Here is a 16,637-nt window from a genome sequence, read left to right on the forward strand (position 1 = left end):
GACTCTTCATGTGGATGCACTGGTTACAAAGGCCCAACAATGTCTCTTCTTCCTCAGGCAGCTGACACATAACGGCAAATACCCTTGCCAACTTTTATAGGTGTGCTAATGAGAGCATTCTGTCTGGATGTATCACTACTTGGTATGGCAACTATACCATTCAAGATCGGAGACGCTCAGAGAGTGGTGAACTCGGCCCAGACAATCACAAAGGCCAACCTCTCATCTATAAAATCTATCTACCAGGCCCACTGTCAAGGAAAGGCCACCAGCATTCTTAAAGATCCATCCCACCCTGGCAATGTTTTTCTGCAACCTGTACCATCGGGAAGAAGGTACAGAAGCCTGAACACACGCACCAGCCGGTTTCGAAACAGTTTCTCCCCTACTGCTTTTAGAATACTGAATGGACTCACAAACTCTTAACATTCGCCTGTACCTGTGTTTTTGTTTTTGCTGCTGTTTACCTATTATTTACTATCTATGCTACTTAACTATGTGATAAGCCTGTATTGCTTGCAAGACAAAGCTTTTCACTGTCCCTCGGTACACATGACAATAAGTTCAATTCAAATTCAAATTCAGTTTGTGCGTTCAAGTCCCACTTCATGACTTGAGCGTAGAAAAAAAACTAGCCTGACATCCTAGTGCAGTCCTGAGGGAGAACTGCATTGTCAGAAGTCAAGTCCTTGTGTTGGATCACACACAAATGCAAGTTTCCCTCCAAGTCACAGACTATCCTACGTAGCCATTCCTTCATTATTATCAGTTTAACATCCTGGAACCCTTCCTAACAGCAATAACTGAAACATATGGCCTGTAGATGTTTAAGAAAGCGTCTTACTCTGGAACAGACAAAAAATATACAACCGAGAATAAATGCCTGGGAGAGAAGTTCATTGTGCGCAAACTCAGAAGGAACTCGCAGCAGGGAGGAAATGCGCATGCGGCGACTGGAGGCTAATGGTGGCCATTGCGCAGGCGTGTGTTGTGCGGCTGACACTGGATGAAATGTCTGCTGGGCTTTACCTATCTGCTCAATGTGGTAACTCTCACTTCATCTCAACTAACTTCTGGAGGCAATATGCCAGTGAGTCTGGTCAGCGGGAATTGAATTGCTCCTGAATATGAACAAGGACCTCATGCGCCAGTCGGTGGGTTATCACGGGCCTGCCTTGTTATCCCTTTTGAAAAGTGAACAATACGAGAACCCAGACATCCAGAGCATTTCGACCGAGTTCCTGAAAACAGCGATTCATCACAGGTATACGGTCACGGTTTAATTAACCTTCACCATCCTCTCTCCTACTTCAGCCAGCAGTGTTGCAGGGAATCCTTTGCTGTCAATCATAACTCAGCTGCAACATAAAGTGCTAATCCTCCAAAATGAACCCCTGTAGGCCTGAGTCTGTTTATTTTGTCCCTGTTTGTTGGAAGGAGTTATTATGGTCGCGCAGCATCAATTTTACTTCGCGAACGTCTTTGCGATCGTCAATAGCAGTTCGTTTATCCCCTAGTCCTGTTGGATTAATGACATTTTAAATTTTTTTACAATATTACCTATTATAGTGAATGACAGACTACTGGAATAGGTTTCGAGTCAATACTATATCATAAACTTATGATTTGGAGATGCCGATGTTGGACTGGGGTGTACAAAGTTAAAAATCACACAACACCAGGTTATAGTCCAACAGGTTTAATGGGAAGTACACTAGCTTTCGGAGCGACGCTCCTTCATCAGGTGATTGTGGAGTATAAGATCATAAGACACAAAATTTATAGCAAAAGTTTATTGCGATGCAACTGAAATGATATATCAAAAAATACTTGGACTGTTTGTTAAATCTCTCATCTTTTCGCTTCTCGCAGTGTTCCTGCGGCTTACCCGATACTGTTTTCTTCCACGCCTCCCAGAAGCTGCTGTGGGGCTTCCTGACTGCTGCTTCAAGCTAAGTGCCTTGGAAAGACTATGACAGATTATATGCTTATGTTCTGAAGTTGGTCAGCTTGGTAGTTAGTCACTGAACATATTCACCCAAGGCTGCAAATGTTCTTTGACAACAGAACACAAGTTTATTACATTAAAAATAAAGCTAGAAAACAGAAAAGTCTTAATATGAACATCAAAACAAAATTTCACCCAGTTTTCCAAAGTTATCCATTACAGTCTAAATCCCAGAGAATTATCATTTCTATCTCAGCTTTTTAAGCCTTTCTCGGTCTTTCCTCAGTTTCTTTTACTTGGACTGTGTTGACAGTTCTACAAGTCCTTTCCAGATACATTAGTATGAGCTTCTCATATTTGATGGTCTAATTTTTTTCAGTTCTAACAAGTTGATGATTTTTATCCAAATTCTCTATCTTGGATGCTCCAGAAACTAGAAACCATGACTGCTGAGGTGACTGGTTCAACTCAAATAAAATCTTGATTCCCATAGCAGGATAAAATCTGTCCTCTTCTGAAATGAACTCCAGGTTCTTCTGAACTGAGTTCTTGAAACTTCAGTTCTAAATTCAAAACTGAACTAATTATCTTAAATGTGTTTCTCTGTCACAAAATGCCAGGGACACACGTTCATCTCCAGCTTTGGGTGACTGCCTGTGTGCAGTTTACACATTTTCCTCGTGTCTGCACATGTTTCTGCCAGGTTCTTTGGTTTCCTTCCACAGTCCAAAGTTGCGCAGGTTAGGTGGATTGTCCATACTAAAGTGCCCCATAGTGCCTAAGGATGTTCAAGTTAGGTAGATTTGCGACGGTAAATGTGGAGTTACAGGATTGGGTGGGATGCTCTTTGGAGGGTTGGTGAAGACTTGATGGGCTAAATGGCCTCTTTCTGCATTGTCAGGATTCTATGGTTCTCCCAGACTGTTGACTGAAATCGCATGACTTCTTAGAAATGTTGTACTTGGGACAGAGCAAAATTCTTGACCTTTTTAAAACAAAGCCTTCACAAACTAATGAAAATCTACCTGCCTTGAAGTGTTTCCTCTGTCCTTCTAATAAATGCTAGCCATACAGATCACACGGTAGAGAACTTGTTTTGGAAGCAGAGTGTCAGGCACACAATGATGTGGCAAACCGACACAGCCAGATTTTAACCAGAAACAATATTGGTGTGAGAGAGAACATGGGTATTGGAACACTTATCCTGACAGTGGATTTGCAGGTTTTTGCACATACAAAGTTCCCTAGGGATTTAGGATGTCTACTATACATTGTCCCAGTTTCCAATGCATACAGAAGGGCTGGTAACACTACCACCACATAGACCATGACTTTGGTGTTGAAATTGAGGTCTTTGTCATCAAACATTCCGTTACTGTGGGCGGCACGGTGGCACAGTGGTTAGCACTGCTGCCTCACAGCGCCAGAGACCTGGGTTCAATTCCCGACTCAGGCAACTGACTGTGTGGAGTTTGCACATTCTCCCCGTGTCTGCGTGGGTTTCCTCCGGGTGCTCCGGTTTCCTCCCACAGTCCAAAGATGTGCAGGTCAGGTGAATTGGCCATGCTAAATTGCCAGTAGTGTTAGGTAAGGGGTAAATGTCGGGGTATGGGTGGGTTGCGCTTCGGCGGGTCAGTGTGGACTTGTTGGGCCGAAGGGCCTGTTTCCACACTGTAAGTAATCTAATCTAATCTACTCAGAAGGCCAAAGGCTGGGTTGGTATACCAGACGTAATGGGAGGCAGTGAGGTCTGCACATGCTGGAGATCAGAGTTGAGTGTGTTGCTGGAAAAGCACAGCAGGTCAGGTAGCATCCGAGGAGTGGAAAAGCGACATTTTGGACTGGGACACTTCATCAGGAATCATTCCTGATGAAGGGCTCCAGCCCAAAACATCGCTTTTCCTGCTCCTCGGAAACTGCCTGACCTCCTGTGCTTTTCCAGCAACATAATCGCAACTACTGTAGACAATGTTGAATTTCATTGTTAATATCTCTCTTCGTCATCTGATCACTTTGGCTCATCTGATCAAGATCCCATTGTATTCTGAGGTAACCCTCTTCGCTGTCCACTACACCTCCAGTTTTGGTGTCATCTGCAACCTTGCTAACCATGCCTAATGTTCACATCTAAATTAAACAAATGAGGATTTGTTACTATATTTATTAAGCATGACCTCCCTCTGACAATAATCCTACTGAACGACAAAAGAGGCCCAAGGGGCTCAAAAACCTACTCACATTCGCATAAAAATGGCATAAATACAAACAGCATCATTTTTTCATTTTGCCTTCAGTCTAGCCTGTTGCACAATAGCAACATCTTTCATTTGCAAAGCTGTTTCCCAAACATTTTTCTCACTGTAACCATATTTTGAAGCTTGAAAATCAGTGTGACCTCTCAGTGAGAACACAGATGGGGAGGGGGCTATTAAAGATGGAGCACAGTGAGGGTCATTGCTGCCCACTTTTCCTCTCCACCTCCAATTTGGGAAACTAGGAATTAAGACCAACCCAAACAGTAGAATTCCCAGAAGAAAACTGTACACGTCATTCTGCTATGCTCCTCAGATGCTGCCTGACCAGCTGTGTTTTTCCAGCACCACACGTTTTGACTCTATCAGAGCTGACTTGGTATGTGGAGAGGGCAGCATTCATGCTATAGTGGGGTGGGTGTAGAGTGCAGGTGGAGAAAAGATGTTGATAGTTCAGGTTAAGTGGTCAGAATGTGAGAATGGCAACACAATGGTGTCTAAATGCCAGATTTGAAAAAGACACACACCCTACCCCCACGATAGCATAAATGCTGCACCCTCCACACCACTTCAGCTCTGAAGAATCAACTAGCTTGTTCTCTCCCCGTGGATGCTTTCTGACCCACTGTGATCTCCAGCATTTGTTGTTTTTGGTGGGGACTTCCACCGAGCTCACACATCGGGTTGGCTTATGCACGAAACGTCGACTCCCCTGCTCCTCCGATGCTGCCCAACCTGCTGTACTTTTCCAGCACCAAACATTTCGACTTTCAACTGCAGCGGAGATTTGGTGTTCTATTTATTTAACTGGGCGTCGAACCAAAGGAAAACTGATTAAAGCTTATCGACATCGCTGTATAATTTTCTATCGCCACACTTTGTGTGTCTGAACATTTGGCTTCTCTTTCTCCGCTCCCCCCAAATGCAGATTCTTCAGCCTTGCCAGAAAGTCATGTATTTCAGTACCAAAGAAGGTTCACTGGACCCGAAGGTTATCTTTTCTCTCCACTGATGCTGCCAGATCTGCTGAGTCTTTCCAGTAACTTCTGCTTTTGTTTCCGTGGAGGAAGTGTATTTGTTTTTGTCAGGTCTGCAGCATCTCCTCCAAGCACGTTTCGATGCAGTCAGAAACCACCCCCACTTGCTCCTTTTATTTGCTGCAATCACCGGCGCGCTCACTAGCCCGTCGCCACGCGCGGCCCCGCTCTCATTGCCAATGGGAGGGGTAAAGATGGAGCCGGTCGTCCGTGACGTAACCTATGCCTGTACCCTCCCCTTGCTGGGTAATGTAGTTTTCTTTGCACGTGGCGCCATTCATGCCATGGATCCTCTTCCGGAAAAGGACAACAACCTCCATCATGCATTGCAGCCAGGGTTTCGGCAGATTGACGCAAACGGCGATTTTTCACTGCCCCCGCCCCAACTCAGACCTTATCGAGCAACAGCAGAATTTCTCGGAAGGAAGAGACGTCAAACCTAATGGGAAGGATCGCAGAGAGTTTTTTTTCTGCTCCCCTTGTCTCGTGAAATAATAATTTTGACATACTAAGTTTAAAGAAAAAATATTAATAGATTCTATATATGAATATATAATCTGACCAATCTGGATCGTCGACTTAAATATCGAATAAAATTACGTCCATAAAGGGGCAAACAAACAACATCTGAAACGATTTTGGCAGTGGAGGGCAAAAACCAGTTCGGAAACGCTGCGAATTTCAAGTGGAAAGGAGTTTCCTCGCCCGTGGGGGAGGAAATACACGCCCGTCTCAATTTAACGGGGACTGTTTGGTAAGTGAAACCACAAAATCAGAACAGCGCAATTACAGAGGAGGAGGAGCAGCAGGTAACAGCTACACCTGTTTCAACAGCATACTCGGATCGCTGAAATATATTGCCTGGTGATGATATGTGGAGAGGGCAAAAGCTTCTCCTTGGATTACATGGGTATAGTTGTCTGAAGGTTACAGAATTGGTAGATCGGGTGATTGAGAAGAACACTCCTTTACTGGCACAGGCGTAAAATATATAAGAGCAGGATGGTAGGCCTGAACTGTATAAGATCTTTATTAGGCCACAATCAGAGTTTTGGTCCTTGCATCCCTTGATGAGGAAGGGAAATATTGATATTGCTAATTATCAAGACATCTAGATTCATGCTCTGTAGATACTAGGTCTTATCCAACTCTGATAATTTGTGGAACGCAATGTCAGTTAATTCTGGGATATAAGACTGGTCTCAGTAATGAGGTTGTAATAACCTGTATGGTTCACTTATTGTGTACTCTATATAAGTAACATTTGATGTACATGTGATGGTTGATTCTTCATTAAAATGGCCTAGCAATTCAAGGGCGATTTGGAACAGGCAATATGCTGGTCTTACCAATGACGCACATGCCCCATAAAAGAATAAGGAAAGATTATCAAAGTAGATGAGATTCTGCTGGAGTAATCAGATCAGCTATGATTGCATTAAATAATGTATCAGGCTTCAAGGTCCTGCTCTTAAATTGTATTATTTTACTGATGAAGGTACAGAAATTTACAATAGTGTTATTGGGAATGGAAAATTTTAGCTATGAGGAAAGATTATATAAGCTCATATGAAGAAAACTCATACTAAACTCAAAACATTAACTCTATCCTCTCACCACAAATGCTGCCTGAATTGCTGGATTTGTCTAACACTGTCTCTTTTTATTTTGGATGATCTGGACTTGTTTTCTTTAGACCAGCATAGGCAGAGGGTAGAGTCAATTGACATATAAAATTATGAAGGACCTTGATAGGATAGGAAGACAAGCAGGTCATGACCCAGAGCCAATAGATCTAAAGTAATTAGTAGCAAGATTAGAGGGAAGTTGAGGAATATATTTTTCAATCTGATATTGGTCAAAGCACTGATCTCGCTGGACAGGTGTTACAGACAGAAACCCTCATTACATTTAACGAAACACTTATACTTGAGATGCTGTGATCTATATGGCCATGGGTCAAGATTTGGAAGGTGGGAAAAAACTGTAATATTTTTTAGCTGGCATGAAGACAATGGGCAAAATGGCCGCTGGTGTTGTAAAGCTTTGTTTCTTCCTAACAAAACAAAAAAGAGGAACAATGTTTCACGAATTAGACAGTGCTGAGAATGGTTGCAGAATAAACCTGCCATAAGCTAGTTTAGTAATGACTGGGTTAACTGTTGAGCTTTAAAATAGATTTATCTGTGATGTAATATGGCAAAGATGGTCAAGTATCATAGTTCATGCATATTGTATTAACTCAAGTTTAAATACTTTGCCTTTTAAAGTACTGCATCTGTTTTTGTTTTGTACTGTGTCTAGATACCATATTGCATTTAGAATCCAGTGACAAAATGTACTGAAATCCAGGTCAACTCTCAATGTGAGAAAAGAAGATTTTTGGTGAACACTGATTTTACTACTTGTATTTGGTTAGGTGAATCACAAAATTATAGCCCTGGAAACAAAATTATAGTTTTAGTGCTGTAACCACCCTTTTTGCACAGGGATAGACAAAGGCTGATATGTTTATAATAATAAAAACAGTTTGCCCTAGTGATGCAGTCATGAGTCAAGTGAAAGACATGAAAATCAATTGACTTCTATGTTCCGCATTTGTGGCCAAGTCTGCTGAGTACTTGAAGGTAGTGCATTTTTTCTTAGCATGTCTATAATTTGACTGTTGCCTTACATATAATTTTCATTTTACTTTTATATTTACTTGAAAGCACAGAAACGCATCAACAAATTTTGGGATGGTTTCAAAAGAATGTGAACATGAAGAATATTGATGTTGGAATAGAATATGAAATCACCAAACCTGCATGTAAAATGGCGATTAGAAATTCTAAGCATTTGGAAAATTGTAATGAAGGAACAGAAACACAGGTTAGACTTCAATGTTTTCCTTTGTAAAGAGGTTTTAATGCTGTCACGTGTATAATATTTAGACAGAGAATTGTTGTGTCTTTATACATGTAATATAAAACACAGAAACAGGGTATTTGGTCCAACTAATTCATGCTGGTATTTATGCTCCATATTAGACTCCTCCTTTTATCCTTCCTCATTTAATGGCACCTCTGTGTACCCCTCTATTCTGTTGACCCTCATATTCCTCTAACCTCCTCTTAACTTTATATGTATCAAAATACTTTAGTCAATCTCTCTGGTTACATGTTCTATGTTTTCATTACCCTTTGGGAAAGATAGGTCAGCATAAGACTTGGGAACTTTAAAAACTATATAACTTTCACCAAGCTAAGTCGAGTCAAAGTTTGTTCTATATCATAATGAATCTTTGGCTAATCGCTTCACTATCTGTATTGGTTTTTGGAATATCCTCATTTGTCCATATGTTTTAACAACTGTATTCACAAATATTCATGTCCCTTTAAAAATATATTCTGTTTCCACCACTTTTTCTGATGGGTATATTCCTTGTCCTGACAGCACTTGAATTTAAAAAGAAGTTTAATTTTTTTTCTTGCTGTTTTCATAGTGTAATCATGCTACTTCTACTTTCCTTTTGAAAATCTTTGTTGTTTAACGTCCCAGCTAGATATCATCTTCACCTTCTCTGTTCTCATAAAATATGTTCCAATTCTTCCCCTATCTCATATTAAAGTCTAAATAAATGTACTCTGAAAAAGAGGCCTTTTTCAGCCTCTATAAAGATGTCCATAATAAATTTAATTGTGTTCTTGTCTGTCTTTGATTTTGTAGAGATTTGGTTCTCTGATTTACTATTGTATTCTTTGTCCAATTAATGCAGTCTGGGATTGCATTTTTTTTTACAGCATAATAAACTTGTCCTCCTGCTTCTAAGGATTTGTCTCCTCTTTCCTTTCAAGTTTTACCATTGTACATCTTTTTCTTTTTTTAGTTTAGAATGTAGGCAGTCGCATTTTCTGTATTAAAACAGTATGTTCTCTAAATCTGCTCAATCTCCTAACCTATATATACCTTCTTGGAGAGTGTGGTGCTGGAAAAGCACAGCATTTCAGGCAGTATCCGAGGAGCAGGAGAACCAACCTTTTGGACAAAAGCCCTTGATCATTCCTGATGAAGGGCTTATGGGAATCTGCTCCTCAGATGCTACCTAACCTGCTGTGCTTTTCCAGCACCACACTCTTGATTCTAGTCTCCAGCATCTGCAGCCCTCACTTTTGCCTTGCCTATTTTAATGCTAATATACCCTGTACTGTACCTAAAATCCAGACATGACTCGATAGGAGCAAGATCCTCACATAGACTCTGGCCCTAACAAGGGCCAAAATATTCTGTTTTCTGCCTTTTAGCCATCTTCTTCACACTGCCACATTGATTTTACATTGTAACAGCTATCCATGAGCTTTATGTTGAATATAACATTATATAAGAGAATGTGCTGTACCAATTCTTTTAATTGTTCATGTTGTATATATCTTGCATATAACATATCTGGTTTATGGTTTAGCAATAAATAACGTATGCTGTTGAAAAACATTACATTTTTTTGGCTACATTTATTCATGTGACTACAAATATAAGACAGCATCCAACTGTTGCATTTAATTGAGTTTAAGTTAAACTGATACAGTGAGGGAGGCAATAAAATTTTGGTGGTTTAGGAGGTTGCTACACAGATAACTATTCTGAGAAGTTGATGGGGATACAAGGAGATGTAATAACTTTGAACAGATGTGTTCCTATGGCAGCAATTCTTTTCCATTTGTGGTTAACAGAACATTTCCTGCTCCATTGTATTACACTGTTAGAAGGACATCTTCAACATTGGAGCTGTTCCAATGAACTATACTCGATTATTGGCCTGCAATACGTCCTCCGTTGAGAATACTATTACTGAACCAACTCTAATATATGAAGAAGACTGCAGTGGTTCAAGAAAGTCACTGTACTGCTTTATCAAGGGCCATTGCAGATGGGCAATAAATATTGGTCTCACCAATGATGACACATCCCATTAATGAATTTCAAAAGAGTCTGAATTTGCACACACAAGTATGAAAAAAACTAATTGGTTTGGTGTACTAGATGAAGATCAGATGTTTCTGAGCTAATTGGGAGAACTTTCTGTTCATCTTTGGGAAAATTGTCATCTGGACTCATTACATCCACCTGAATGGCAGATAAAATTGCAACAATATCTGCACCAGTGTGACACTGAAAGGTCATCCTAGGGCAGAACTCCCCTCCATGGGGATCAGGATTCCAAGTGAGATTACAAGCTGAAATTTTGCGGTCATGAGTTCAGAAGGAGTAATCTCTGCTGTACAACTGTACCCTAATTGCAACAACTATGCTCCTGCTCTATTAGGCCTTTTCTCTCAAAACTGTCTGCTCTCACATTGCTCACCAACGGGTCCCAATAATTTCAAGCCTCGAAATGTGGTCATAGTAGGGGAAAAAAAAGAGCATCGCCTTAAGGTTATATTTTTGACGCTTGCAAGGGCACTTGAAATTATAGTGTTCTGGCTTAAGTAAACTTTACTATCAAATTAGCAAATATAAATGTCAATCAATGATTAAATATTAGGGCCAATATGACTGTGCGAAATTATTCAGAGTTTCAACTAATGCCAGATGGGATGCCTTTGAAAGTGCTTTGGGAATTAAGGACAGAAGTTATAGAGAAACTAAGTAGGATCTTCAAATGTAATAAAATAAAGAATTGTGGATGTTGAAGATCTTAAAGATTAAGGGTCTTGTAGAATTCTTTATCAAGATGATTGTACAGGTTGAGGGTCAGTAACTTTTCATTGCTGAGACAAACAGATTTTTAACCAGATAAAAACTGAAATAACTGCAGATGCTATTAGTCAGAAACAAAAACAAGTTGCTGGAAAAGCTCAGCAGATCTGGCAGCAAGTGTGGAGAGAAATCAAAGCCAACATCTCTGGTCGAGTGAGTTCTGAGGAAGGGTCACTGGACTCGAGATGTTGGTTTTGATTTCTCTTCACAGATGCTTCCAGACTTGCTGAGCTTTTCCAGCAACCTATGTTTTTGCTTCTAATTTTTTAAACAGACAGGAAAGTAGAGTTGAGGATTATCAGATCAGTGTAGAATGGTTGCACAGACGTCTTGCGTTGCATTCTGTGCTTTAAATGTATGAGTCTGCTCTCCTTTTTAAGACAATAAGATGTAGGAGGAGAAACAGGCTGTTCAGTCCTATTGTGTCTACGCCAGCCAACCTTGACAATACAAATCTAGCTCTTAGTCAAATGTTTTGGAGGCTATGGCAATGCAAGTAAACATCCAAATATTATTGAAATGTTACAAGAGTTTCTGACTCTACCACTCTTTCAGACAGTGATTTCCAGACACCCACCACCTCCTGGGTGAAAAGAATTTCTCCCCTTAAACTTAAGATAAGAGGTAAAAGATTATGCCTCCTTGTTATTGATACCTTGCACTGAGGAAAAAGTGCTTTCCTGTCCAGCCTAGCTATGCCTGTCATAATCTAATACACACCATCAGGTGCTCCCTACTTCGCTACTCCAAAGATAACAGCTCAGCCCATCCAGTTTTTTGTCATAGCTCAGATCCTGCAGCCCAGTCAGCATCCTGGAGAGTGGCTGTGCATCCTTGGTTGTGCAGACACGTCCTTCCTATAACATGCAGTATTCCAGTTGTGACTATCAGTGTTTTATACAGTTCTAGCATAACTTTATATTCTAAGTCTCAACTAATAAAGGCCAGTATCCCAAATGTCTCTTAACCATCTCCTCTGCTACCTTCAAGAATCTGTGGATATGCGCACCAAGGTCTCTATGATATTCAGTAATTTCCAAGGTTCTATCATTCATCATATAATCCATTGTCTTGTCATCCCTCCCCAAGCACATAATCTCCCACCTTTCTGGGGTGAATTCCATTTGTCACTGCTCTGCTCATCTGACCAGTTTGTTGCTTATCCTTCTGCAGTTTACAGCTCTCCTCTTTGCTATTTACCATCCTACTAATTATCATGACATCTGCCAACATCTTGATCATATTGCTTCATTTAAGTCCACGTTCTTAATTTATATTATAAACTGCAAGGTCCCAGCCCTGCAGAACCCCACTGGAAACAGACTTCCAGTAATCGATTGCCATTACCCTTTGCTTCCTGCCTTCAGCCATTTTTAGAACCAATATGCCATTTTACTTTGGATTCCACGGGCTTTTACTTTCTTGACCAGTCTGTCACAAGGTACCTTGTTGAAAGCCTTGTGAAAGTCCATATAGACAACATCAAATGCACTATCCTCATCAACACTTCAAGTTGCCACCTAAAAAAAATCAAAATTTATTTGTGCCACTCAAGTGCCAGGCAATGACCATTTCCAACAAAAGACTACCTAAAAACTGCCCCTTGACATTGAATAGTGGTACCATCACTGGATCCCCAGTATCAACCAAGGTTACCATTGACCAAAAGGTCAACTAGACTCACCATATAGATAGCGTGGCTATTGAAGCAGGTCTCGAGGCGAGGAATACCTCTTGAATCCGCGAGGCCTGCCTGCCATCTACAAGCTACAAGTCAGGCGTGTGATGGAATACTCCCTACTAGTCTGGACGTGTGCAGTTCCAATAACACTCAAGCATGACACCATTCACGATCAGTTAGCCTGCTTGACTGCACCATATTCACAAACGTTTAGTCACTCCATGACTGACACCCAGTAGCAGCAGTGTGTACTATCTACAAGATGAACAGCAGAAATCCACCAAAAATCCTTAGATAGTGCCTTCCAAACCCACAACCACTACCTTCCAGAAGGACAAGGGCAGAAAATACATTGGAATATCACCACCTATAAATCACCCTCCAAGCCATTCACTATCCTGATTTGGAAATATATCGCCGTTTCTTAACTGTCGCCACGTCGAAATGCTGGAATTCAGTCCCTAACAGCCTTATGGATTTACCTACACCACACGGACTGCAATGGTTCAAAAGCCAGCTCACCACCACCTCAGGAGCAGCTAGGACTAGCCTGTAATGCCATATCCCACAAGTGACTTTTAAAAAAACTCAAACATGGTCTTTCCTGACAATTTTGTTTTGTCTGTGATAGAGAGATTAACTGTCAGAAACCAAGTTTTGCTTAGATGAGGCATGAATGGTTATATGATAGCCAGCTGAATGCCACAAGAATGGATAAAGCAATCAGCAAATTTGAAAAATGACAGATGGCATAAAAGTGCTTGCATTTATATCTTAAAGTCATAGAGTCACAGAGATGTACAGCATGGAAACAGACCCTTCGGTCCAACTCATCCATGCCGACCAGATATCCTAAATTAATCTAGTCCCACTTGCCAGTAGTTGGCCCATATCCCTCTAAACCCTTCCTATTATTATACCCGTCCAGATGCCTTTTAAATGTTTTAATTGCACCAGTCTTTACCATTTTCTCTGGCAGCTCATTCCATACATGCACCACCCTTTGCGTGAAAAAGTTGCCCTTTAGGTCTGTTTCAAATTTTTCCCCCTCTCACCCTAAATCTATGCCCTCTAGTTCTGCACTCCCTAAACTACGGAAAAGATCTTTTCTATTTACCCTATCCATGCCCCTCATGATTTAATAATCCTCTATAAGGTCACTCCTCAGCCTCTGCTCCAGGGAAAACAGCCCCAGCCTAATTAATTTCTCCCTTTAGCTCAAACACTCCAACCTTGGCAACATCCTTGTAAATCTTTTCTAAACCCTTTCAAGTTCCACAACATCCTTCTTTTTGTGATAAAATGGGGAATGGTGGTATATGGTTGGTTTTTAGAGGGGAAGAAAGTACATAGTAATGCTCCCCAGGGGTCATTAAGAGGACCATTGTCTTTCTTCATTTATATTAGAAACACAGAAAATAGGTGTGGGAGCAGGCAGTTTCGCCTATTGAGCCTGTTATACTATTACTGTGATAATGGCTAATCTTCTATCACTATGCCATACTCCTGCACTCTCCTCATACCAGTTGGCACATTTAAGATGTAGAAATTTATAGTTTTTCTTCAATATATTCTGTGACTTGGCATCGACAATCTTCTTTTGTAGAGAATTCCAGAGGTTCACTGGTCTCTGAAGAAATGTCTCCTCATCCCAGTCAAAACTGGCCTGTCACATATCCTAAATTGTGATCCATTTGCTGTGGACTCTAACCATCAACACACACACACACACCTCCTGTCCTCCCCCACCCCCTGTTATCCATGTTTCATAATATCTGTCATGCATTTACCTATTCAGGATGTAAGTTTGGTTGCTGAACTGGTTTGGTTTCAGATGTTTCGTCACCATACTAGATAACGTATTCAATGAGCCTCCGGACGAAGCAATGCTGGTGTTTCCTGCTTTCTATTTATATGTTTGGGTTTCCTTGGGTCTGTGACGTTATTTCCTATGATGATGTCATTTCCTGTTCTTTTTCTCAGGGGTGGTAAATGGGATCCAAGTCAGTGTGTTTGTAGATAGAGTTCCGATTGGAATGCCATGCTTCTACATATTCTTGTGCGTGTCTCTGTTTGGCTTGTCCTAGGATGGATGTGTTGTCCCAGTCGAAGTGGTGTCATTATCTGTAAGGATACTAGTGTGAGAGGGTCATGTCGTTTTGTGGCTAGTTGATGTTCATGTATCCTGGTGGCTAGTTTTCTGCCTGTTTGTCCAATGTAGTGTTTGTTACAGTTCTTGCACGGTATTTTGTAAATGACATTAGTTTTGCTTGTTGTCTGTATAGGGTCTTTTAAGTCCATTAGCTGATGTTTTAGTGTGTTGGTGGGTTTTGTGGGCTACCATGATACCAAGGGTCTAAATAGTCTAGCAGTCATTTCGGCAATGTCTTTGATGTAGGGGAGAGTGGCTAGGGTTTCTGGACGTTTTTTGTCTGCTTGTTTGTGTTTGTTGCTGAGAAATCAGCAGACTGTGTTCATTGGGTACCCATTCATTTTGAATACACTGTATAGGTGATTTTCCTCTGCTCTGCATAGTTCCTCTGTGCTGCAGTGTGTGGTGGATTGTGGAAATAATGTTCTAATGCCGCTTCGTTTGTGTGTGTTGGGATGATTGCTTCTGTCGTTCAATATTTGGTCCATATGTATTCTTTTTCTGTAGACGCTGGTTTGAAGTTCGCCATTGGCTGTTCGCTCTACTGTGACTTATCTGACTAGCTGACCGACCCTTAACAGACACTGAAAAAGCCATATCAGTAAGAGGATTAAATTACAACTTCCAGGATGCGGATAATTTAGATTTCTTAGCAGCATTAGAAGCAACACTGAAAGACAACCAACTCACAGAAGAACGCCAGCAAACTATCAGACACTTAGTTGAACCAACATTAAGCAAGAAAAAGGAAGGAAACACTCAATACACAAGAAAGAAAAGCACTAGAAAGACTAAAAAAGCTTAAAAACATAAGGTCCTAAAGGAGCCTTCCACATCCATCAAAGTTTTACCTGCACATCCACCAATATCATTTATTGTATCCGTTGCTCCCGATGCGGTCTACGCTACATTGGGGAAACTGGACGCCTCCTAGCAGAATGCTTTAGGGAACATCTCTGGGACACCCGCACCAATCAACCACATCGCCCTGTGGCCTAACATTTCAACTCCTCCTCCCACTCTGCCGAGGACATGGAGGTCCCGGGCCTCCTTCACCGCCACTCCCTCACTACCCGACGCTTGGAGGAAGAACATCTCATCTTCTGCCTCGGAACACTTCAACTCCAGGGCATCAATGTGGACTTCAACAGTTTCCTCATTTCCCCTTCCCCCACCTCACCCCAGTTCCAAACTTCCAGCTCAGCACTGTCCCCATGACTTGTCCTACTTGCCTACCTTCTTTTCCACCTATCCATTCCACCCTCCTCCCTGACCTATCACCTTCAACCCCACCCCCACTCACCTATTGTACTCTATGCTACTTTCTTCCCACCCCCACCCTCCTCTTATTTATCTCTCCACCCTTCAGGCACTCTGCCTGTATTCCTGATGAAGGGCTTTTGCCCGAAACGTCAATTTTACTGATCCTCGGATGCTGCCTGAACTGCTGTGCTTTTTCAGCACCACTAATCCAGAATCTGGTTTCCCGTATCTGCAGTCATTGTTTTTAACTAAAAACATTGTTATGCTACCTGCAGACAAAGGACACTTGATGCTATTTTAAACAAAGAGACGACATTTGAGAAAGCAAACGCACTACTTGCAGATACCAACACTTACCAACAAGTGGCGATAGACTTGACCCCACAACAAGACAACGGAATCACGGCACTATTCAAAAATCTTCAGAAATCTGGAGAAATAAATAAGACCGACTTCCAAAAAATGAAACCAGACGGATCAAACACACCACGTTTTTACGGATTATCCAAAATTCACAAACCAGGAGCCCTCCTCCAGACCCATAGTATCTCTACCTGGAACACCAATT

At 41.3% G+C, this 16,637-nt stretch overlaps 1 protein-coding gene across 4 annotated transcripts in view; it reads left to right on the forward strand.

Annotated features, from left to right (window-relative positions):
* Positions 1-932: 932 nt before the first annotated feature.
* The window catches only part of LOC122556015 (multidrug resistance-associated protein 5-like), a 140,793-nt gene continuing 125,088 nt past the window's right edge, over positions 933-16,637 (forward strand). The window contains exons 1-2 of one of the 4 annotated variants that reach the window (XM_043702368.1): positions 933-1,264; positions 7,949-8,108. In XM_043702368.1, coding sequence (XP_043558303.1) covers positions 1,128-1,264; positions 7,949-8,108 — 297 coding nt within the window. In that variant the 5' untranslated portion in view covers positions 933-1,127. Of the gene's footprint in view, positions 1,265-3,844; positions 5,992-7,948; positions 8,109-16,637 lie in introns of those variants that run through there. The other 3 variants (XM_043702371.1, XM_043702370.1, XM_043702369.1) reach the window with 3 other exon arrangements.

This window comes from Chiloscyllium plagiosum, chromosome 13 (assembly GCF_004010195.1).
Source record: "Chiloscyllium plagiosum isolate BGI_BamShark_2017 chromosome 13, ASM401019v2, whole genome shotgun sequence".
NCBI lineage: Eukaryota > Metazoa > Chordata > Chondrichthyes > Orectolobiformes > Hemiscylliidae > Chiloscyllium > Chiloscyllium plagiosum.